The sequence below is a fragment of the Humulus lupulus genome, chromosome 4, assembly GCF_963169125.1.
Source record: "Humulus lupulus chromosome 4, drHumLupu1.1, whole genome shotgun sequence".
NCBI lineage: Eukaryota > Viridiplantae > Streptophyta > Magnoliopsida > Rosales > Cannabaceae > Humulus > Humulus lupulus.
In genome coordinates this window covers 10,615,746-10,641,856 of record NC_084796.1, presented here as the reverse complement: position 1 = coordinate 10,641,856, position 26,111 = coordinate 10,615,746, and the positions used below count along the sequence as shown (strand labels likewise).

The following is a 26,111-nucleotide window of genomic DNA, read 5'->3' as shown; positions in this document are numbered from 1 at the left end:
GGGATGGACGAGGAGAGGATCCAAACCGGAGCAGCCGCGGGTCCTTCCGGCCAAGGTAACCCTTATTTGTTTAAGAATGTAGATAGGGCCACCGCAAACCCCCGGCTGGTTAGATTCAATCCTAGGCAGATCGTCCAGCGTCACGGGAGGGACCCAGACCTGAATACACTCCTGCTCCATTGTGTTGACCGGCTCGTGCTGGATCACCAAGAGAGCCGGCCTAGGGGAACCGTAGTAGTAGATAACACCCTAGCTTTTAGGTCGATCCTTTTTTAGGAGTATGGGACCAACTTACGCACATGGCCATCACTTCAGAGGGGTGCCTATGCCCCGGGGTTTAGACAGTATGTAGAAGAATCCAGCCCCGAGTCAGAACCGGACCTAGAACCCGAGCCAGTTCGTGAGATAATTGTCCTAGGCTCTTCCAGCTCGGGGGGTAGGGCTCCCTTAATATTCGTATACTTTTTGCTTTTAACTTCTGCATGATTGCTAACTTGTAATAACCATGTTTTTGTTTTTGGCAGAAGAGATGTCTCAGCCCGGGGGTAATCTGCGGGGTGTAGTCTTCGGCGGGAATCCCCAGCAGGGCTAAGGTTGAAAAGGCTTCGAGAGTCTAAGAGCGCGGCTGGGGCCTCCACCAAATCCCCGGCTAAGGAGAAGGAAAAGACCCCGCCATCCCAGGTCGGGGGGGCAATCCTTCTTGCTGCCGGAGCAGGACACATGCCCCCGCCGCCCCAGCGATCTCCGTTAGCCACCCAGGACGTGGTACCGGAGGTCGGGATTCTGGGCGTGGCAGCCCCGAACGTACGCATCCCGGTGGACCCCCAAGATCTGAAAAAGATCCCAGAAGCATTTCGGGGGACGGTGTATGAGTCGGCGAGCTATGCCGTCGGATGCTTCTACAAGCTCAAAGAGAGGGATCTCCGGGCTATTGAAACAACGAGCCCGGTCCGAGTCATAGAGTCTTCGATGGACATGACCCTAACGGTAATCTGCCCCACTTCTTTTAAAGCTTTAACACTTACACAATGCCTTGTTTTTCCACTTAGCCAACTTATCCTTCCTTTCTTGCAGGGCATTGCTGCCATACATCGAGGTATCGCCAGGACCAAGGCTCAGCTCGAGGAGATGGAGGCTGAGCGCCAGGCCGCCCTTCGGGAAGCTCAGGCGGCGAAAGATGCGCTGGCGGCTTCGAAGACCGAGCTAGAGAGGAGCCGCTCAAGGAACCGAGAACTTGAAACCTCCCTTGCCACTTCGCGAACAGATCTCGAGGCAGCGAAGACCGAGGCCCAGGCCGCCTTGGAAGCCAAGCGGGCCATCTCGGAGCAGTCCATGCAGGACCTGTTCTATTACTGCTGGGCCCATAACCCGGATGCTGACTTCTCTTTTATGCCAGCGGACTTCTGGGCTACTTTGCTGCCGAAGCTCCAAGCCCGCCTAAACAAAGAGGTACCGCCCTCGGAGACTGGGGAAGCCTCTGGCGTGGCGGAGCAGGGCGAGACCGCGACCTCCAAAGGACCAGCTGGTGGGGCTTAGGGCACTTATGCATTTTTAATTATTTTATTTTGTCTTTGTAACCTTTTCATGAGGTGTTTTCACCTCGAGACGATTCACTTAATATTAACTTATATGTATATTTTTTTTATATAAGCTTAGTTCATGCTAACCGTTATTTATATCCCGAGCTCTTTAAGAAAGAGCAATGACCAATAAACTCAAGTTAACTTCCAAGTTTTATGACCCGGTTAAAACCAGGGACTTATTTTGAAAACTTAGTTCGTGTTAACTTTTATCCATATCCCGAGCTCTTTAAGAAGAACCACGATCAATAAATTTAAGTTAACTTCTAAGTTTTATGACCCGGTTAAAACCAGGAACTTATTTTGAAAACTTAGTTTGTGTTAACTTTTATCCATATCCCGAGCTCTTTAAGAAGAACCACGATCAATAAATTTAAGTTAACTTCTAAGTTTTATGACCCGGTTAAAACCATGAACTTATTTTGAAAACTTAGTTCGTGTTAACTTTTATCCATATCCCGAGCTCTTTAAGAAGAACCATGATCAATAAATTTAAGTTAACTTCTAAGTTTTATGACCCGGTTAAAACCAGGAACTTATTTTGAAAACTTAGTTCGTGTTAACTTTTATCTATATCCCGAGCTCTTTAAGAAGAACCACGATCAATAAATTTAAGTTAACTTCTAAGTTTTATGACCCGGTTAAAACCAGGAACTTATTTTGAAAACTTAGTTCGTGTTAACTTTTATCTATAGATAGGAGTCAACAACTAAGTCGTTAAGGAGACCTGGTTATATCCAGGTACCATATGCCCCCCAAGTAACTGGGAAAGGTTATTTCGTGGTTACTTTGAAATCACACTTGCAAATAAAAAGAAACATTTGATTTTTATTTATACATAGAAAGTGGCCTTCCAGGCCTTACAAGTGGATCATTGATAGTATTTCTTTAAGTGAATGGCATTCCAAGTCCGCAGGATCGCCCCTCCATCAAGTCGAGCTAACTTATAAGTTCCCTCCTTGATGACTTCGAAGACCTGGTATGGTCCTTCCTAGTTTGGTCCCAAAACCCCATCTTTGGGATCTTTTCCAGCCAGGAAAACTCTCCTTAGGACCAAATCGCCAACGCTAAAGGCACGTTTTTTGACCTTAGTGTTGAAGTAGCGAGTGATCTTTTGCTGATAATGGGCGAGCTGGAGTTGCGAGTCCTCCCGCCGTTCATCAATTAGGTCTAGGGAGTGGCATAGGAGTTCGTGGTTCCGATCTTGGTCGTAGGACTGGACTCTATGCGACAGAACTTTAACCTCCACGGGGAGGACTGCTTCACTCCCAAAGGTTAGGGAGAAAGGAGTGTGACCCGTGGGAGTCCGATGCGAGGTCCGGTATGCCCACAGGACCTGGGGGAGCTGTTCTGGCCAGACCCCCTTTGCCTCATCTAGCCTCTTCTTGAGGCTTGCCTTTAGAGTTTTGTTCACAGCCTCGACCTGGCCGTTCGCCTGGGGATAAGCCACGGACGAGAAGCTTTTCACAATCCCGTGCCTTTCACAAAATTCGGTGAACAAATCGCTGTCAAATTGAGTGCCGTTGTCGGAGACGATCTTCTTAGGTAGGCCAAATCGACAGATGATGCTTTTCACCACAAAGTCGAGTACTTTCTTCGATGTTATTGTCGCCAACGGCTCTGCTTCGGCCCACTTGGTAAAGTAGTCAATGGCTACCACGACGTAACAGACCCCGCCCTTTCCGGTGGGCAGGGCGCCCACTAGATCTATTCCCCAAACGGAAAATGGTCAAGGAGCCGAGATCATTTTTAGCTCGACTGGAGGAGCTCGGGCAACCACACTGAATCGCTGACACTTGTCGCATCTTTTCACATACGAGATCGAGTCTTTGGATAGAGTCGGCCAATAATAGCCTTACCTGAGAACCTTTAAGGCCAGGCTTTGCCCCCCAGCGTGGTCTCCGCAGAATCCTTCGTGAACTTCCTGCAGGATGGCCTTCGCTTCACTCGGAAGAACGCAGCGAAGGAGAGGTAGGGAGTGCCCACGTCGGTATAACACTCCTTCGACTAGCGTGTATCTAGGAGCTTGATAAAGGACTCGCCGTGCGTCGTTATGTTCTTCGGGTAACCTGCCCTCGACGAGATACTCCAGAATGGGAGTCATCCAGGTCGGCCTAATATCAATCATCTCGATCTCCGCCCGATCTCCTTCTATACTTGGTTTTTCCAAGAATTCTACTGGCACCAACCCCAGGGTTTCTGCCTCTCCCGAGGTGGCGAGTTTGGCGAGAGCATCTGCGTTGGCGTTCTGCTCCCGAGGTATCTGTTTGATCGACCCTCGCCCAAATGCAGACAGCTCGGCTTTTACTTTCGCCAAATAGGCGGCCATCTTGGGTCCCCGCGCCTGATATTCTCCCAGAACCTGGTTCACCACGAGCTGGGAGTCGCTGAAGCACTGGACGGAGCTCGCCTTTAGCTCACTAGCTATCCTCAGCCCAGCCAACAAAGCCTCGTACTCTGACTCGTTGTTAGACGCCTTGAATCCGAACCTTAGCGCCAAGTGGAATCTATGTCCCTCGGGGGATATCAGGATGATTCCGGCCCTGGAGCCGTTCTCGTTAGATGAACCATCAACGAAGATCTTCCACGACGAATGTGGGGAGGCGACCTGAGGCAAGCCTTCTGATGGATTCTCCTGGAATACCGTGCATTCCGCCACAAAGTCGGCCAAGGCCTGACTTTTTATGGCAGTTCGTGGAGTATAGAAAATCTCGAACTGACTGAGTTCGACCGCCCATTTTAATAGACGTCCCGATGCTTCAGGCTTTTGCAAAACCTTCCTTAAAGGCTGATCGGTCATGACGTGTACAGAGTGGGACTGGAAGTACGGCCTGAGCTTTCGCGAGGCCGTGATTAGGCAGAACGCCAGTTTTTCCATCACTAGGTATCTTGATTCTGCTCCGAGGAGTCTCTTGCTGATGTAGTAGACTAGCTTTTGAACTTGGTCCTCTTCTCGTACTAGCACGGCGCTAGCTGCGTCCTCAGTGACGGCCATGTAGAGGAAAAGAGGTTCTCCCGCCTTGGGCTTAGATAGCACAGGCGGTTCAGCCAGATTCGCCTTCAGGTCGAGGAATGCGCTTTCGCATTCTATTGTCCACTCAAACTTCTTGTTTCCCCGGAGCAGGTTGTAGAAGGGCAAACACTTGTCGGTTGATTTGGAAATGAACCGGTTGAGCGCTGCCACCCTTCCTGTGAGGCCTTGGACATCCTTTCGCGACCTAGGGGAAGGAAGCTTGAGCAGTGACCTGATCTTGTCGGGGTTTGCCTCGATTCCTCGGGTTTTGACTATGAAACCCAGGAATTTCCCCGATGCTACACCGAAGGTGCACTTCTAAGGATTGAGCCTCATGCCATACTCTCGCAGTATGTTAAAACACTCTTCTAGGTCGGAAACGTGGTTGTCGGCAGTCTTTGACTTGACCAGCATGTCATCGACGTACACTTCCATGTTTTTTCCGATTTGGTCTTTGAACATTCTGTTTACAAGCCTTTGGTAGGTAGCTCCGGCATTCTTCAGGCCAAATGGCATGACCTTATAGCAATAGACGTTAGTCGGGGTCATGAAGCTGGTATGTTCCTGGTCTGCCGGATTCATCACGATCTGATTGTAGCCTGAGTACGCATCCATGAAGGACATGAGCTCGTGCCCCGCCGTGGCATCCACCAGCTGATCGATCCTTGGCAGTGGAAAGCAATCCTTGGGGCAGGCTTTATTCAGGTCGGAGAAGTCAATACAGGTCCGCCACATCCCGTGGGCTTTGGAACCAGCATGGGATTAGCGACCCAAATTGGAAATTTGGCTTCGCGGATAAAGCCACACTTTTTGAGCCGGGCCACTTCTTCTTCAAGGGCTTCGGCTCGGGTCGTTCCTAAACGCCTCTGCTTTTGGGATTTGGCAGGAACACTCTTATCCAGGTGGAGTGTGTGCATGATGACACTCGGGCTGATCCCTATCATGTCCTCGTGCGACCATGCGAACACGTCCAGGTTTTTCTGCAGAAACGTAGTCAGCTCCACTTTTCTTTGGTCACAGAGGTTCTTCCCAAGCTTAACCGTCCGTGATGGGTTTTGTTTATCAATGTTCACCTCCTCGAGCTCTTCAATAGCCTGGAGCTCAGATCTATCCTCGCCTACATGGGGGTCAATGTCCTCACTTAAGGCAAGCTTTTCCTCTTCGGAAACCTGAGGTTTTTCAATCTCAGGAGCCGCCTTGGGTCCCTGAGATTCCTCTCCGCCCTGAATGGCCATTGTCAGCTGCCCGGGTTTAGATTTTCCCTTCGTGGAAATGCTCTAGCATTCCCTGGCAGCGAGCTGGTCACCCTTGATAGTACAGACTCCTGTTGAAGTAGGGAACTTCATGGCGAGGTGTCGGATGGAAGTGATAGCCTCGAAAGCTATGAGCGTAGGTCGTCCCAAAATGGCATTGTAGGCAGCGGAGCAGTCAATGACCACGAACTCGAGTAGTTTGGACACTGTCCGAGATTCTTCCCCTAGGGTGATCACCAGCTCGATCGTCCCTATTGTTGCTGATCCTTCTCCTGAAAATCCATATAGCATCATCGAGGTTGCCTTTAGCTCGGCGACGGTCAGACCCATCTTTTCTAAGGGGGATCGGAATAAGAGGTTCACCGAACTCCCATTGTCCACCAACACTCTCCTTACTTTCCGGTTGGCGAGCTGGACTGCTACGACCAAGGGATCGTTATGAGGGAATTGGACATGGTCTGCATCTTCCTCCGTGAAAGTTATCGGTTGTTTCTCTAACCGTTGTTGTTTTGACTGACGTTGCTCCGAGACGAACTCTGCTCCATTGTGAGACTTTAATTCATTCACATATCTCTTCTGGGCGCCTCTACTCGTGCCAGCCATATGCGGTCCTCCAGAGATGGTGGATATCTCTCCCTCGACCGCGGGGGGAAGGACGTCATGATCTATCCGAGGCCCGGGCTGGCTGGCTGGGACCTCTGGAACGGGTCGACTTGCTGGGACCCTGTTTCGTGAGTATTGCGCCAATGGGCCTGCTCGGATGAGAGTTTCGATTTCATCTTTGAGATGCCTGCAGTCGTCGATATTGTGGCCGACGTCGTTATGGAAACGACAGAATTTTGAAGTATCTCTCTTTCCCTTGTGGTGCTTTAATGGCTCCGGCCTTTTCCAAGGGACCCGAGCAGCGTTGGCCAGGAAAATATTTTCCCTGGACTGGGTGAGCTCGGTATATGTTCTGAACACGGGCTTGAATTTATCCACAGACTTATTCTTCTTTTGACCGTGATGGCTGTTTTCACCATTCCCCTTTCTTTTGCCACCACCGGGCTAGTTGTTCTGCGCGACGTCGGGAATCACCACTACGGTCTCTGTCCCCGTTCCAGCCGGCTTCTCGGGAATCTGGCTGGTCCCCGCGGCGGAAGCTTCAGCCTCTTCCAAATTTATCCACTCTTGGGCTCTGTTAAGGAATTCACTAACCGAGCTGACTCCCCTCCTTTGAATATCTTTCCACAGGTCTCCACCTACCAGGATTCCGGTCCTCATGGCCATGAGCTTGGAGCTATCGTCAGCGTCTCTGGCTCGAGCAGCGATATTCGCGAATCTGCTCAAGTAGGCTTTCAGCGTCTCACCGGGCTGCTGTCTTACGTTAGCAAGGGAGTCGGCCTGGACTCAGGCGGCCTGGGAGGCGCGGAATGCCCTTTTGAAGTCAGCCGAAAAGGTCTTCCAGGAGCTGATTGACTGCCTTTTACTCTGCTTGAACCACTGCCTGGCAGGTCCAGTCAGTGTGGAAGGAAAGATCAAGCAACGCAGCTCCGGACCGATGTTATGGGCCATCATTAGGATGTTGAACATCCCTAAATGGTCCGACGGGTCTCCGTCCTCGTTGAGCTTTGACAAGTGAGGCATACGGAAGCCAGACGGGATGCCGTCGCCGCTATGTTGGGGGCGAAGAGCTCCATTTTGTCACCCGAATCATATTCGTCTTTTTCTTTCTCTGATAGGAGCTTTCTCATCAGTTCCTCCATCTGAGCTAGGCGCTCGAGGGTTTTGTCCTGAGATCCTGGGTTATTCCTGGGCTGTTCAACAGCTCCGGACCCGTTGTACATATTAGGTGGGTTGTTGCCCCCCTATCTTGAGATGGGTTATTTGGGACATTCCCTCTGTTACGTACTTCGGATCGAACTCCCACAGAATGGGCCTGGTTACCACCTCCAGCTCGATCGTCTCTGTGAGAGTTGAGGCGATCACGGAGGTCGCCTCCCTGTGTAGTCTGGTGACTTTGTGCCGAGCTTAGTCGCTGACGCAGGTCTCCTCCCGAGAGATCACTCCGGCGACTACCAGTCCAGTGGCTCCTGCTGGATAGGCTTGGAGTGCGTCTTTGGCGGTTATGATCTGATCCTGTCCTGGCGCCCTGCTGCGCCAGGAAGGCCCAGCCGACGGCGGGTCTCTCCTACTACTCCCGTAGGCTGGGATGTCTCGGACAGGCTGAGGAGATGGGTATCTGATTGGAGAAGGAGGATGCCTGACTGGGGAGGCGATCCTAGTTCCGTCCGGACGGATTAAATTCGGTGGGGGCCTTTCGGCCCTGCCAGCCTACTGGTCCCGCGCTGGGCGAGCTGGACGAGGCGCAGGACGATCTTCGGGGACTGGCTGACGTCTCTGGCCCTCCCCGGATCTTCTTCGGGAATTTCCTCGATCTCTCCTGGGCGCCCTCGAGGAAGGTTGAGAGCTAGGGGTTGATGTCCTAACCGAACGGCTGTACTGCTGTTGTCCGGTTCTAGGCATTTCCCTGAAGTTTTCCTCTTGATGGTGTGATGAAGGGGTAGAGTTGGCTGCAGGAAGTCTATCCGAACGGCTGTGCCTGGACCGATTACTCCGGCGAGACTTAGGAGCCTCACCTTGCCTCTCTCCAACGTTAACGTTGGTTGCGAGAGGGGGTAGTCGGTCCAGAATATCCTGGATTTGCTGGCCAGCTGCTGCTAACTGGCTCCTCAGCTGAGCATTCTCCATCTCCACCGTAGTATAATATCACGGATTCAGATTAGGTGGCCGGGGCGCTGAACTACCAGTGTCGTCTTGGCCCGCCAGCTGCTTTCCTGGCCTCTGCTGGACTTCAGGAATTTGCTCATCAGGGATGGCAACATGGTGGGCCTCCTGCCCATCATGCTGTTCTGTTTCGTTGCCATGTCTGGATTGAGTGGTCACCATAGTTGGATGTTTGTGGTAGTACTAATCGAACTTGCTCTCAATGAAAGCACCAAACTGTTGACGCGGTTATTCGCCAACAGGTAATTAAGAGAAGAAGAGAAAGGGATTAGTACTGAAAATAGAACCGTCACAGATATGAAATCTTAGAGAATGAACTAGGTGACTCCAGACACGTTTTTTAAGTGGTTCAAAGGTTAAAATCCTTCTACTCCACTAGTCCATCTTATTCATATATTCTGGGTATTTTGTTTACAAAGTATATGGCTCTTCAGAGACTATCTTTTCCAACCCCCTATCAACTCCAGGGTCCCCATATTTATAGGAGAAGGCACCTGGAAGTTGGTAGGGAGGTCATCCCGTGACCTTACCATTTGTCATATAAACTCTGTGACAATTATGATTAATTCCTAAACCTGACACATGAGTGTGGTCTAATCAGTATGCAAGGAGATAATGGGCCGCACGGCCCAACCCAGCCGTGGGTGTCTGAATGCGCACGTTCTTGCTGCGTGTCCGAGAAGTCAGGGGGATATCGGACACGTTATGTCAGATATATGCACGTTTATCTTGCGTGTATTGACTTTACAAAGGGTCAGAGGTCCATGGCCAGCTCGTACAACGAGCTGCCCCCTTGAACCGACCTTCAGCCTTCAGGTCTTCTGATGCCTTCATCCGGTCTTGGGGGCCCTTGGCGAGCCTTTGAGGATCCCTCGAGCTAAGAAGGTACGATCTGGAAACAGGATCTCCGGCCTGGGGGAGTCCTCCGACTAAACCATGATTAGTCCGAGACTCGACCTGCTAATAAGCCCGTGGGAAAACCAGGGCGTACACCATCATTATTAGGTTCTAGTCTTATAAATTTTTTAAAAAATTCGGCAGAGTATCCTCTATTTCTATAGCATACCGTAATTTCATAATTACCTATAAAACCATTTAAAACAAACACAATAATCAAGCATAGATGAATCCATCATTATTAGGTTCTAGTCTTATAAAATTTTTAAAAAATTCGGCAGAGTATCCTCTGTTTCTATAGCATACCGCAATTTAAAAATTTCCTATAACAACAACACAAACAAACACAATAATCAAGCATAAATCAATCCATCCTTATATCACCACAGCACGCAAATTTCCCAGAGCCTACTTCACTAATTTTCAAACATAACTTTCACTACATCTAATATGCATGATTACATTAGTCTTATCTTTATACATAAATCTTGTAGTAATATAAATAAAAAAAATAACTAACCTTCAATATTAATCTTCAATGCACCCGAAATGAACAACAAAGTTCACCACTCAATCAACGACCCTACTAAAACATTACATAATTAGTAAACTACATAATTAATTATCAAACCAATAAATAAAAAAAATCAAACTAGTTAATGAAACTAATGAACAACACTTTGATCATCTTCAACCTATTTATTTTTTTTCAAATATTTAAAAAACAAATTTATCTATTGTCACAATTTCTAAAATTCACTAATATACATATATATATTTATAATAAACCTAATTTTTATCACATTATTTAAACTAACAAAATAAACAAATAATTATAAAAATTAACAAAATATTAATTATATTAATTATAAAATTTAACAAAATATTAAATATATTAATTATAAAATTCGGAATATTAAAAAAAATAAAAAAAACATAGAAAAATAAAAAATTATCATCAAAACTACATTATAGTAATCTATACCTGTTTTGAAGCTCAAAATCCCCTTGCAATGACAAAAATCCGGTCAAAATCCGACAAGAAACACCAAGAAAAAAGGGAGAAAATACCCACGGCCAAATGCCTTTTTTTTCTCTAAAAAACAAAAAAAAAACAGATTTTTGGACTATATTTCGGTTTATAGTGTAGAAATGTAGCAAGAAATAAAGAAAAAAAAAGTTTGGAGAATGAAAATGGGTGTTGGCTCATGGTTGTTAATGGAGGTTTTTGGGGGTTTTTTGCACAGAGGAGAGAGGAGGGTTTGAGAGAGATGACCGTTCGGGGAGATGAAAAGGGTTATAAAACCCTTTTACTTCGGTTTTTAGGTAAAAACCGAAGTGGAAAGTCTACTTTCCACTTCGGTTTTTACCTAAAAACCGAAGTAAAAGGTCCATAAGTGGAAAGTGTAAAAACCGAAGTAAAAGGTCCATAAGTGGAAAGTGGAAATTGCCAAGCCCGTGTATTATGTGCACCTTTAACTTCGGTTTTTAGGTAAAAACCCAAGTGGAAAGTGCACTTTCTACTTCAGTTTTTACCTAAAAATCGAAGTTAAAGGTGCACAAGGGCCATGTTTGGCTCGGCCATTTTTTTGCATTTATATTATCTCTAAACATAATACACGGGCTTGTGCAACCAAACACGGCCCTCTTCACTATGAATTTTTCACTTCGTTTTTTTTAAAAAGCAAAGTAGTATGTAATTTTTTTCAGAGCGCCAATTCCAAAAACGAAGTAAAAGAGTTTGAAAAGGTTTTTACTTCAGTTTTTTTGTATGCTCACTATAAAAACCGAAGTAAAAGCCTATATTTCTAGTAGTGTTGGTAGGTAAATACTTTTAACTACGTTTATTTTGGAGGGAGAAATTTTAGATAGTGGCGCTTAACTTTCCCTCCAATTTTTATTAAAATTATTGATGACATGAAATGCTTAGGTGTTAAAATTGTCATAGGTTTAATAACATAAACCAATATTGCTAAAGATTACCAAATTAAAAAAACAACAATAAAGTTTATATATTATATATATATAAATCTGTATATATAAAAAAATTAAAACTTAAAACCTAATCTCTAATTCCTCACACACTCACGCCGTCCTTCTCCTTCTTTTTCTCTCTGCAACCCTAATCTCTATTCCTCACACTCACGCCACCCATCTTATTCTTCTTCTTCTTCTTGAAGACACGGTCCACTACTGCCTTCCTTTTTTTCTGGGTTGATTAGCTTTGTTGCTGCCTTTCGTCTATGCTTTGTTACAGTGATTAAAATTGTTTCTATTGGCTTTGTGATTTCATGAAGATTATTATGGCTTTGCTCGGATTACTGTTAGTATTTTAGGTGAATTGATTCATTAGGTTTGATTTGTTTAGAGGATTTGTGATTTCAGGTTGGCTTCATTTGCTTTAAGAGTTTTTGGTTGGTGCTGGTGGCTTTGAGTTTTCAGATTAAGCTTGGTGGCCCTTCGATTTTTGGATTAGGCTTGGTTGCTTTAAGATTTTTGAACTGGTGGCTTGGAGGTAAATGTGTATGATTTTTGTGTTGGAAAAATTATATTTTATATATAATAAATAGCCAATTTAGGCTAATGTGTGAATGGAAATTTGATGCCTTAAATGTGGTCCATTGATAGCTGCTAATAAATGCAGATTTGGTCAAGGATGTAATCACCGTAATAATGGTGAATATTCTGATTGATATAAGAAATTATGGTAAAGATTGTGATTGATCAATATCACTAATTTTGTGGGATTTTTGGCATTAATTCCCTTGTGTCCACACTTGGTATTCCACCCCATATGAAGCCTATAAAAGGAGGCTTCACCTTTCATTCTAGAGACACCAAAAAATAGAGTCACCCACTAAAAAGCTCTCTTGTCTTCTTCTTCTTTGTTTTTCGTAAGTCTTAAGGTGATAGAGTGAAGGTATTAATCCGAGTTCGCTGGAGTAGTGAAAGTGGTGTATTCCTCTACTCGTTAGTCGTTGTATCCTGTGAAGTGGTTGCTCACGTATCCTCTAACACCAATCAGGTAGAGGGGGCAAATCTGCTTTAAGGAAAGCGTGTTTACGTGCCTCGGCTTTCTTTTCAATTACCAGTTTTATAATTTATTATTTTGTATTTATTTTTTTGTTCTTCAATTAATAATATATTATTATGTTTGTTAATTTTCTCCATTCTCTTTATTTAAATATCTAACAATCTTAAAGCAGATTTCTTTTGGAGAAGATCAACAGGTTGAAGGACATATTTCTTTCGTTATAAATAATTTTTGGTGTAATTTTTTTTGTTTCATTTATATGTATATATACTGTGAACTATTGATTTCGGTTTCATTACAGTGTTTTCAACCACTTCATATCATATATATTTATATATAAAGTTTGTATGCATGATTACATTTTCTGTGACTTCTATATATATAAATATATATATTATGTTTGATTATTTGACATATTATTTATCATATTCTTTTGTATCAATTTATGTTTGATTTATAGTATTTATATACTTTCTTTCTACATATCTGTTTTTCCTTTAGGATATCTTTTTATATTATGCTATAAATATGTGTAATTTATGATACGATGTAATTAGTTTCTTTTTAAAAAAAAAAAAAATTGTTCTGTAATCCTTTCTCTGATTTTATAATGATATATATTGATTTGATTCTTACCTTTTACATTATTTACATAGGATCAATATAACTTTTTTATTTTAATTGTCTTCACGTCCTTAAAATCCATATAATTTTATATATGTTATTTTTGTATTTTGATGGCCAGTTATGTGCTCTTAATGCCTCATGTTTAATATATTTTTCCATGTCTGATTGTATAAATGCTTTTATTATCTCATTCGGATCTCTCTAATTCAATTAGTTTATGTGCATTTTTTTTAGTTTTGGTACTGTTTTAGGCAGTGAATACATATTTATAAATTATCATATACTATTGCTTGAAACGTAAAATAACTAAATATCCTCTAACACCAATCAGATATGGCTGAAAATATGGATGTCATTGCTACTGGAAGCATTGAAAGATCTCCCCGAACTCCAGCTTCAACCACCAAGGACCAATCTAAGGGTCAGGCTGTGCAAGTTTCGGTACCATTGGTACCAACGGTCTCAACGGTTCCTGTGAACCATAATGAGAAACCGGATAAGTTCACTGTGGTGAACTTCAAAATGTGGCAGCAGAAAATGCTTTTCTATTTGACAACATTGAATCTTGCAAGATTCTTAAAAGAGGATCCTCCCTTTATTGGAGAGGATGAGATAGATGTGCAAACTCAGCAAGCAATTGACACTTGGAAGCACGCTGAATTCCTGTGTAGGAATTATCTTCTGAATGGCTTATCTGACACTCTGTATGGTGTGTACAGTGTGAAGAAAACAACCAAAGAATTGTGGAACTCTTTGGACCACAAATATAAGGCTGAAGATGCTGGCGCCAAGAAATTCTTGGTTGGTCAATTCTTGAACTTCAAGATGGTAGACTCCAAGAATGTGATAAGCCAAGTGCAAGAGCTTCAATTGATCATCCACGGGATCCATGCTGAAGGAATGGTTTTGAGTGAATCATTCCAAGTAGCTGCAATTATTGAGAAGCTACCCCCTGCATGGAAAGACTTCAAGAACTATTTGAAGCACAAGCGAAAGGAAATGAGTGTTGAAGATCTCATTCTCAAACTTAGCGTTGAAGAGGATAACCAAGGTAATGAGAAGCGAACCTTGAATCCTAATGCTGCCAAGGCAAACTTGATGGAGCATGATAGAGGCTCAAAAGGGAAGAATCCTAAGCACAAGCAAGGGCCCAAGTTGGGACCAAAAGGTGGAATTGCAAAGAAGCCAAAGTTCCAAGGGAAGTGCTTTAACTGTGGCAAGATGGGACATAAATCATCTGAGTGCAAATTGCACAAGAAGAAAGGCAATGAGACCTATATGGTGGACGTGATATCCCAAGAGGTCGCTGAATTAGACTTATGTGCCGTGGTCTCTGAAGTCAACCTGGTGGATGCGAATCCAAAGGAATGGTGGCTCGACACTGGAGCTACTCGTCATATATGTGCAAACAAGTCAGCATTCTCTGATATGACTACACTGGAAAATGGAGAGAAGCTCTACATGGGCAACTCGGCAACCTCTGAGATAAAAGGGGAAGGAACTGTGTTCTTGAAGATGACGTCTGGAAAGAATGTCAAGCTGCAAAATGTATTGTATGTGCCTGACATTCGTAGGAATCTGATATCTGGAACTCTGCTGAGTGTACATGGGTTCAAGATGGTGTTTGAATCTCAGAAAATTGTACTCACTAAAGCGGGTGTTCCTATTGCGAAGGGTTATGTAAAAGAGGGCATGTGGAAGATGAATGTAATGGCTGTTAAGCCAAATGCTGTTATTGATAATAATAAAGCTAGTACTTCTTCTGTTTACCTTCTTGAGTCTTCAAATTTATGGCATGGTAGACTAGGTCATGTTAATTATAATTCTTTGCGTAGATTAATTAACTTGAATCACATACCCACGTTCAATATTGATTCAAAACATAAGTGCGAAACTTGTGTAGAAGCGAAATTAACCAGGTCATCGTTCAAAACAGTTGAAAGAGACACTGAACCCCATGATTTAATTCACAGTGATATTTGTGATTTAAAATTTGTTCAAACAAGAGGTGGTAACAAATACTTTATTACTTTTATTGATGATAGGACAAAGTATTGTTATGTGTACTTGCTAAAAAGCAAAGATGAGGCTATAGAGAAATTTACTCTCTATAAGCAAGAGGTTGAAAATCAACTTAATAAGAAAATTAAGATGATAAGAAGTGATCGTGGTGGTGAATATGTAGAACCATTTAGTGAACTTTGTGCACAAAATGGAATCATTCACGAGGTAACACCACCTTATTCTCCTGAATCCAATGAAGTGGCAGAACGGAAAAATCGCACTTTTAAAAGAGATGATGAATGCCATGTTATTAAGTTCTGGATTACCGCAGAACATGTGGGGTGAAGCTATTTTGTCAGCTAATTATCTTTTAAATAAGATTCCCCGAAAGAAAGATCAAAAGACACCATATGAATTATGGAAAGGTAGACAACCTTCATACAAATACTTAAAAGTGTGGGGATGTCTGGCTAAGGTGATTGCACCATTGCCAAAAAGAATGAAAATAGGTCCAAAAACAGTAGATTGTATTTTCATTGGTTATGCACAAAATAGAAATGCATATCGATTTCTTGTACATGAGTCTAAAAACCCGAACATTCACAAGAATACGATAATGGAATCAAAGAATGCATCATTCTTTGAACATGTATTTCCTTGCAAAGATAATGGGGTTGGACCAAGCTCTTCTAAGCGAACATCTGAAACGATGGATGATCGAGAACAAGAAGAGGAAACTGATGAAGTCCAAGTAGAGCCAAGGCGAAGCAAAAGGGCAAGGATAGAAAATTATTTTGGACCAGATTTTCTAATTTATATGATAGAGGCAGAACCTCGAACATATAAAGAAGCTGTGAGCTCTATTGAAGGTCCTTTTTGGAAGGAAGCCATAAGGAGTGAAATTGATTCCATCCTGCAAAATCATACTTGGGAACTAGTTGACCTTCCTCCTGGATGTAAAACTTTAGGTTCCAAGTGGATTTTCAAAAGAAAAATGAAAATAGATGGAACAATTGATAAGTACAAGGCCCGATTGGTAATAAAAGGTTACAAACAACAAGAAGGCTATGGCTACTTTGATACTTATTCTCCAGTGACGAGAATAAATTCTATCAGGATGATTTTGGCAATTGCTGCATTGCGAAATCTAGAAGTCCATCAAATGGATGTAAAAATTGCCTTTCTAAATGGAGATCTCGATGAAGAAATATACATGTAACAACCCGAGGGTTTTGTAGTTCCAGGGAAAGAAAGGAAAGTTTGCAAACTTGTTAAGTCACTGTATGGACTTAAGCAAGCACCAAAGCAATGGGACGAAAAATTTGATAGTGTCATGATGACAAATGGATTTAAAATCAATGAGTGTGACAAATGTGTGTATATCAAAACCACAAACGAGGGATATATCATTCTATGTTTGTATGTAGATGACATACTCATTGTTGGAAGCAACCAACGAATGGTTAAATCCACCAAAACAATGTTAAACTCAAGGTTTGACATGAAGGATATGGGACTGGCTGATGTAATTTTAGGGATAAAAATTATAAGGACGCCAGATGGACTCATTTTGAGTCAGTCACACTATGTGGACAAGATACTTGACAAATTCGGTAAAGATGATTCTGGAATTTCCAGAACACCAATCAATACAAGTCAGCATCTATCCAAGAATAATGGTGAAAGTGTGTCCCAAGTAGAATATGCTAGAGTAATAGGAAGTCTAATGTACTTGATGAGTTGTACTAGACCAGACATTGCCTATACTATAAGTACTTTGATTCGATTCACGAGTAATCCAGGTGTTGAATACTGGAAAGCAATTGCAAGGGTACTTAGGTACTTAAGGTATACTCGTGACTATGGGCTAAACTACACCAGAGATCCAGCTGTGCTTGAAGGATACACTGATGCAAGTTGGATATCTGATATTCATAACTCAAAAGGTACTGGTGGATATGTCTTCACTCTAGGTGGTGCAGCGGTTTCATGGAAATCTTCGAAACAAACTGTAATCACTAGATCTACAATGGAATCTGAGTTTGTTGCTCTGGATAAATGTAGTGAAGAGGAAGAATGGCTACCTAATTTCCTAGAGGATATTCCAGATTGGCCTAAACCTGTGCCTGCATTATGTATATATTGTGATAATCAAGCAACAATTGGCAGAGCAAAGAATGTTCTATATAACGGTAAGTCAAGACATATACGTCGACGACATAATACCATTAGACAATTGATCTCAACTGGAGTTATCTCAATTGACTATGTGAAGTCAAAAGATAATATTGCGGATCCGCTAACCGAAGGGTTAAATAGAGATCAAGTTGAAAAGACATCAGAAGGAATGAGACTTAAGCCCAGAAGAAATAAGGTAGATATAAAGGAAAACCCAACCTAGTTGACTGGAGATCCCAAGATCTAGGTTCAATGGGACAACCTAATTATATAAACCTTGTAAGATCACTGTGGGGACTAACCCTACCCATTCTGTTGATGAAATAGTGATTCCCGTTGTGGAAAAAGGATAAACATTAAGCTTTTAATGACCCTTATGCGTCGGAAGTCCTAACGGGGCAATGCGGGATTGTTCTTAATTAAGAGGTCACCTATGTGAGAGAGAAGTGGGGTCGCTTCAAAGGAGAATTGTGGGGGCCAAATTCTCTAAAACCTCTCGCAGAACTAGGCGGATGTTCATGGCCAAAATGAACATAATCATGAGAATCGATATGATGCCAGAACGATATCCGTGTGAGATATATCATCATTTACATCAACAGCAGACAGTTCAAAGACATCGCGTCCACTGATCAGCTAGTAAGGTAAATATATTTTCACAATGGAAGGTTCAAAGGTTAACACCCACCTATCCTATGCAGGTATCTACCGTAGAATTCTATCACCGTGTTGAGTCGAGTCGAGTCTTGTCAATTCATTGTGAGTCTTTTCTCTGTGTATTCCTTATCGTTGATCAATTTCATTCATGTGGGGGATTGTTGGAAAAATTATATTTTATATATAATAAATAGCCAATTTAGGCTAATGTGTGAATGGAAAATTGATGCCTTAAATGTGGTCCATTGATAGCTGCTAATAAATGCAGATTTGGTCAAGGATGTAATCACCGTAATAATGGTGAATATTCTGATTGATATCAGAAATTATGGTAAAGATTGTGATTGATCAATATCACTAATTTTGTGGGATTTTTGGCATTAATTCCCTTGTGTCCACACTTGGTATTCCACCCCATATGAAGCCTATAAAAGGAGGCTTCACCTTTCATTCTAGAGACACCAAAAAATAGAGTCACTCACTAAAAAGCTCTCTTGTCTTCTTCTTCTTTGTTTTTCGTAAGTCTTAAGGTGATAGAGTGAAGGTATTAATCCGAGTTCGCTGGAGTAGTGAAAGTAGTGTATTCCTCTACTCGTTAGTCGTTGTATCCTGGGAAGTGGTTGCTCACGTATCCTCTAACACCAATCAGGTAGAGGGGGCAAATCTGCTTTAAGGAAAGCGTGTTTACGTGCCTCGGCTTTCTTTTCAATTACCAGTTTTATAATTTATTATTTTGTATTTATTTTTCTGTTCTTCAATTAATAATATATTATTATGTTTGTTAATTTTCTCCATTCTCTTTATTTAAATATCTAACATTTTGTTGATTAAATCCCCAACAATGCGAAGGATTGATGATGAATCATTGTTCTGAGGCATTTTTTATGCTTTTTTAAGGCGTTCTTATATATTATGTCTGATTTTTGCTATTATGGAGAAACAAAAAAATGTTTTTGTAAAAAAAAAGTATAAATGTTATACAAACAAAAAAAGAGTTAGAGAAATACATTTGGGATGGAGAAAGAGAAAAACAGGCCTGTTTGGCATTGTTTTCTGTTTTTTATTTTCAAAATTTTGTTCTCAGAAATGAGAACAGAAAACTGTTTTTGTAGTTTTCAAAAAATAAAAGTTGTTTGGTTAATGTTTTCTAAAAACAATTTTTTTAGTTTTATTTTTTTTAAATCTTAAATAAAAAATTAACAAATATATTTACAAAGAGAAAAATATTTTAAAAATTTGTAATAAATAATGAGATAAAATAATTTGAAAGAAAAAATGATGAAAAATAAGAAGTAAAGTTAGGGAAAAAAATTTGAGAACAACAGAAAACAACTTTTTGTTGTTCTCAAAATTTTCTGTTTTTTGTAACTTTGTTTTTAAAAATTGTTTTCTGAAAACAATGTCAAACACCCTTACTTGTTTTCAAAAAACAGTTTTTAGCTTTTAAAAACAAAAAACAGTTTTTTAGTTAAGGTGCCAAACACCCTCATAAATTCTCTTCAAGAGCCTAAATTATATATGCTGCTAAAAAATATAGAACATCTCACACACTACAAGCATGGATACATAACAAGGGGGTCCTAATTTTTCTATCATATTAGACAAACACTAACCATCTTTTATCAACTTCAACCACTATTTCTGTTTTGAAGCATTGGATGAGTTCCCCTATCGCCTGGTGATAGCATTGCATCTGCCTCCATGCTTATACTTGTATGGGATGCATATAAGGTAGGATCAGTCCCTTGTGCAATCCGACTCATTAAGCTGTTGACATCGTTGAATTTCCACTCGACCAAGTAACCAGGCCTTGAAACCTCTGTGTCCATATCAATATCTCCTGAAAGAATTGCCACCACTTTGGACATCGATGGTCGAGCTGAAGGTGATGTTCGAGTGCATAAAAAAGCTACTCGGATGATTCTTCTCACTTCTTCCTCAATGAATTCTGATAGTTTTGAATCAACCAGTTCGATTTCACGGTCTTCTTCATGTAGATTCCAAGCCTAGTGAGCATAAACAAAGATAATATAGTGTTTGTTAGGGGACAATGTAGTTGGTAATAAAAGTTTATTCTACGAAACTTTTGAAAGCTAAGATTAGAATCCATTTAGCATGACATGAGACATTAGAAGATACTTGAGTCTTTTATAGAAAAAAATCTAATTTTAGTACCCACCAAGTCAAGAAGATAGGTCTTTCCTTCATCTAAGCTTGAGTCATAATAATTTGGTCTGCCAGTAACGATTTCTAATGCCACAACTCCAAAAGCGAAGACATCTGTTTTCTCAGTAAGGTGACCAAGCATGGCGTATTCAGGTGCAAGATAACCACTACAATAACAATGAAATATTAGTGAAGAATTTTTTATTGATATACATGATGAGAAGTATAAATAAAAATTAAAGTCCGATCATCACAGAAAATCTTACATAGTTCCTGCTACTCTTGTACTTATATGAGTCATTTTATCATCATACAGTTTGGCCAAACCAAAGTCTGATATTTTGGGAATGAGATCAGAATCAAGAAGAATGTTGCTACATTTGACATCTCTGTGCACAATTCGAAGTCGTGACTCTTCATGAAGGTAAGCTAGGCCTCTTGCTATGCCCAGGCAAATGTCAAATCGTGTTGGCCAATTCAGATTCAAGCTTTGGTTACCTGATAATGGATTCAACCATTTTATTAGCTATGTTAAATTAGATGTGGTCTTATAATAAGCAACAATGGAATTTTCTTATACCAAATAATGCTTGATCAAGACTCTTGTTCTCCATATACTCGTAAACTAGAAGTCGTTTCTCTCCCTCGATACAACACCCATATAATTTGACCAGGTTACGATGTTGCACAGCAGTTATTGTGGCAATCTCAGCCACAAACTGGCTCTTTCCTTGGTGAGAAGTCACAGACAATTGCTTCACTGCAATAACTCTTCCATCTTCAAGTGTTCCCTATTAGTTGTATCAAATGTGAAAAAGTTCAGTGAAAGGAATTTGATTACCATTTTGTATTAACTAATGAACTATTTGTGTTATTAAAAAATGATAATCGTTTAGCCTATAGAATATTATGAATGAAGTTAATTAATGCCACTGCACACCATGAAGACAGGTCCAAATCCTCCTTCTCCCAGCTTATTTGAAGAATCGAAATTATTTGTTGCTGTCCTTAGTTCAGCATAACCAAAAGTTAATGGTTTAACATCCATCCCCAACAACTCTGCATATAAAATAACAATCATTAAGCTTTCCTATTACAATTTTCTTTCAAACAACAACTAATTTGCAACATATTGAAAAGTGCTTACCGTCATCATCATTCATTTGCGACTTATTTCTTCTCTGAACAACATAACAGGCCACTAAAACAGACAAAAGGCTTAAAATGACAGTCCCAACAATGATCTCCACAATCAGACTAGTTCGACTCTTCTTATTGCTTATAGTTGGAGGAAGGTTACTGACAGTAGGTGTGAAATCTGTATCAAAACAACAATATTCAACTACATTATATACTTACACGTACGAGGTCAAAAATCAGTTCTTATTGTTAGCATAAATAGTTCTTTGGAATGTTGATTTAGTTTTTCCCATTATAGGCTATTTTAGTCTCTTTTTTATGTTATAACTTTGGTATATATAGGATGTTTTGTTTGTATTATCCTAAATTTGCACCAAATTAACTTCTTCTTCTTCTTCTTTTTTTTTTCTCTTCATCTCTTTTTGCTTTCTCTTCAAATTGTTGAATAATTATCATGATATTACAATGGTTAGTTTAATCATATCTACAAGAACATCGTATTACATCAAATAGATATAATTTTTTCTCTAAACAAGCCTTTTGATATTGTGTTTGAATTGGTTTTTATCATATTTGGAAAATTGAGTTTCCAGTATGATTTGCCATTTGGAAGCATGTTTGTTTTTTGAAATAGCTAGTGATAGGGGTGATTATTGAATTTATTTATGATATCTTATTATAATTATTAGCATGATTCATGACTTAAAATTAATATGTAATCATAATTATTTTACTTTTTAGGATATCAAAGTTTTTATTATTTGAAATATTAGTATTTTATTTTATAATTATTAAATTTAAACACATATTTTCATTATTTATGTAGATATTTTTAATCTCATTAATTATATAAAAAAATATAATATACATATTCACATAATATCTGTAACATCTTAAATTTGCTAATCATGCTTAGTACCTTGATTAGTGTGCCAAGAGAGCATAAATAGATATTATGTGCATTTTTATGATTATATGAATTATGTGAGTTGTATTATCATATGACTATTGTAGCATGTTTAGGTATATTAAATATGAATGTGAGTCCGTTTCTTTATTAGAAGTATATTTTCGTAATTTTGACCATTTGATGGTGTATTTGTAAATATATGTGTTTTGTAATTTAGACCACATTATTATGTGGATACATTTGAGTTATTCGACATGAGACGATCCTAGTGAGCAAATTAGTGAAAAAGTCACAATGGAGTTAAATACACAACTTGAGGTGAGCCTAGGGGTATTTTGGTAATTTAGCACATTACCGAAATTTATTGGGTAATGGGAAGTTATTTGGTGTTAATTGAGGATTAGTGGGGAATGCTGGAAAAAGACCATTTTCCCTTGAGGGCATTAAAGAGCTAAGGTTTGGGCAAGGGGCGTTTTGGTCTTTTCATGCCCATGGAATTGACTTAGTCAATTAGAAGCCTTTAGAAATTAGATAACACTAAACACAACAGCTCTCTTTTTCTCTCTCTCGTTTCCCTCTTTCTCCCTTTCTTTGTGGTGAAGTTCTTTGATTTGGAGGAGATTACTTGATTGGAAGCTTGGAGGTGTTGCTTAGGGTCGTAATTATTCAAGGTTTAAATTTTGAGTTGTGGTGAGGTTTTAGCTTGGTTCTTAGCGTTTATATGATGCTTATAATGTGTTGTTTTGAGTTTAGAACTGTGGAATTGTAATCCACAGTAAAAAGGATAAACTAACATACTGTTAGTTTATACAGTTAGTTGTTAAAAGTTAGTTAGTGTGCATCAAGGTTATTTTAGTCATTTCGGTCTCTATGTCTTAGTTATAAAAGGGGCTCGGGATACACATTGTATAGTACTGTAATTCATATTGAATTAGTGAGTTGAGAGCCTAGATAGAGAGGTTGTGAAGCTGTGAAGAAGAGTTCAGCCGATTGACTTCAAGAAGATCAAGAAAGAACTCGAATTGAGTTCTTGGAGAAGTTTTGAGACTAGTGATGCACCTAACATTGTTAGCTTTGTAATTTCATCTCTTAAATCAATAAAAGAGACTACTCAGGGGAGTGAACAGGAAGTAGGTCCTTGGTTTGGCCGAACCTGTATAATTCTTGTGTCTTTGATTACTTTACTGCATTATTGTTCATTGTTATGTTTTGCTGACTTAAATTGCTTTAGCATTACCTTAGCAATTTTATTGTTCGATTGTTTCTTGCATTATTTTTAACAGTTTTATTAGTTATTGTATTGGAGTGTTTGTGCATTGCTGAGTTCTGTGTTGTAGGAAAGAATTACAACAAGAACTTAATTCAGGGCTTGGTTGAAGTTGGGGACTGATTTTAGGGGTTTTGATTCAAAGAAAGTCGCTGAAAAACATTGTAATTTTGGGTTTGCGGGGTTGTGCGGCGACGCTGTTCTTGGAGCGCTGCAGCCCGCATGAACTCAGAGGTGCTGAGGATCTTTTGAACTGCCTTGGCGCCGTAGCGCGTGTCCAAAGCCTTGGTGGTTCGGGCTCTCTGCCTAGAGGTACGCTGCGGCTCTTCAGGGGCGAGTCGCGATTCTAATTGGGGAAAGTGGCCAAATAAGATTTTGAGTTGCGGGGACTCAAACCTAAGAGCTCGGGAAGGATTCTACTACCCGGTTTAGTAGAATTTGAGAATATGTTTACATATGGCCCTATTGTTGGCCTAAGCGAGTGTTTTGTAATTAAACAAGTGACATCTTACTTTGGATCATCTTCGGGGAACAATACTTTTAATAAGTACAAAATTATGAAAGCTTTTGTATACAATGTTTGAAACAAGTTTTAAGAGGATTTCGTATTTGAAGAAACGTTTTTAAAATATCAAAATAAAATGCAAGTAGTTTTATTTTTTGATTTAAGAAGAAATAAAATTAATAACTCGTTTTTTCATCACTATTTTTTTGTAATAAATGGGGGATTGACAAATGAGGTTGTTACACTATTTGTATTATGTGCTTAATGTGTAATTGTATAATAGAATATAATATCCCACATGAGATTTTTTAACCCACCTTATTGCATACAGCATTGTGAGTTTGAGAGGGATGGGACAAATAGTTTAGTCTTTCTCATTATAGGGCTACCTTAGTCTTTTTAACAATGTTTATCCTTGTTAAGGAGTAGTTGCTGTGTTAGTTAGTTATTAGTTGTTGTATTAGTTTGTTAAGTTGTTAAGTCTGTTATTTCTGTAGCTTAACAACTTTTATTGATTTAGTTGTAACTAACTAACTCTACTATTTGTATGTAATGAGCTGGTCCTTTAATCAGCTAAGTCAATACAATACATTCTTTCAGTTCAATTCTTTCTTTCTTACAAATCTAATATTGTATCAGTGACCTTTCTTTGACTCATTGTCATTCTTCTCTATCCTTCTTCTTCTCTGATCACAAATGGCTCAAGCTTCCGATACCACTAATGGTGGTGCCTCTTCTCAAGCTGCTTATGCTACTGTCACTCTATCACGAACATGTCCCATCCAATTTACACTATTTCTATTCGATTAGATGACCACAACTTTCTTCCATGGAAACATCAAGTTTTTCATGCCATCCGAGGCAATCTTCTGCAAAATTTCTTGGATGATTCAAACATTCCAGCACAATTTCTGACCGATGTTGATCGTGCTGCAAATCGCGTCAATCCAGAATATAAAGATTAGGAGCAACAGGACAACTTGCTCATCACTTGGCTTCTTTCATCAATGTATGAGAAAATGACCAATCGAATGATCGGACGTGATTCAACATCCCAAATTTGGTCTGCTCTTTCCGATTATTACACATCTCAAAATTAAGCTAAGATAAGTCGATTTCGTACTCTCCTTCGTAATACTCGAATGGTTGGTTCTTTAAGTGAATATATTCTCAAAATCAAAACTACTGTTGATACTCTTGCCTCCATAGGCCATGTTACTTCTGAACAAGATCAGATTGAAGCTATCTTTTATGGCTTAACCAAAGATTATGAAATTTTTATAACCTCTGTTAATACTCCTATTGATCCTTATACTGTATCTGATATTGAAGCACTCTTGAAGGCCCAAGAAGTTCGGATTGACTAGGGGGCTAAAGATCTGGGCATTGCTACTGCCGAGGCCAATCTTGCTTCTCAATCTCGTCCTAATAACCCTCGTGGAGGGTACTTGAATGGAGGTTCCCGTGGTGGCTATTCCAGAGGCTATTACCCACAATATGGGTATAACATTCCTTCATTTAGGCATTCACCTTCATTCAACAACCATGGTGGCCGAGCTTCTCCTTTCCCTACTCGTGGTATGCCTCCATCTCCTTTCAGAAGTGCCAAAAGCTACCCAGGTGTTGGTCGTGGTTCCTACAATTTTTGGGTACAATGTCAACTCTGCCATAAGCAAGGTCATTCTGTCAAAACTTGCTTCTACATATTTGATAAATCCTTCTATGGACCTGAATCATTCCAGAATTTTCCCCCAAATGCTTCAAGTGGTGATATGCAAGCAATGTTAGCTACTCCCGAAACGGTCTCAGATGGCAGCTGGTATCCCGATTCCGGAGCCACTCACCACCTTACTCCCGATCACAACAACCTATTGCACACATTTGAATACTTCGGTGAATATCAAATTAACATGGGTAATGGTACAGGTTTGGAAATTAAACATGTTGGGCAATCTTCATTTCACACTCCCTTGCACCCTAAACCTCTTTATTTACTCAATTTACTTCATGTCCTAGCCATTACTAAAAATATACTTAGTGTCTCTCAATTTGCACAAGATAACCATGTATTTTTTGAGTTTCATTCTAATTTTTGTTGTGTGAAGGACCCAGCT

At 40.4% G+C, this 26,111-nt stretch overlaps 1 protein-coding gene across 4 annotated transcripts in view; it reads right to left on the bottom strand.

The window, feature by feature from the left end:
* Nucleotides 1-10,029: 10,029 nt before the first annotated feature.
* The window catches only part of LOC133829947 (probable LRR receptor-like serine/threonine-protein kinase At1g56140), a 41,229-nt gene continuing 25,147 nt past the window's right edge, over nt 10,030-26,111 (bottom strand). For 2 of the 4 annotated variants that reach the window (XM_062259792.1, XM_062259795.1), the window contains exons 19-24: nt 21,323-21,493; nt 21,116-21,234; nt 20,756-20,966; nt 20,442-20,673; nt 20,189-20,342; nt 19,503-20,015 (exon numbers count right to left, since the gene is read on the bottom strand). In XM_062259792.1, coding sequence (XP_062115776.1) covers nt 19,638-20,015; nt 20,189-20,342; nt 20,442-20,673; nt 20,756-20,966; nt 21,116-21,234; nt 21,323-21,493 — 1,265 coding nt within the window. In that variant the 3' untranslated portion in view covers nt 19,503-19,637. Of the gene's footprint in view, nt 10,096-19,502; nt 20,016-20,188; nt 20,343-20,441; nt 20,674-20,755; nt 20,967-21,115; nt 21,235-21,322; nt 21,494-26,111 lie in introns of those variants that run through there. The other 2 variants (XM_062259793.1, XM_062259794.1) reach the window with 2 other exon arrangements.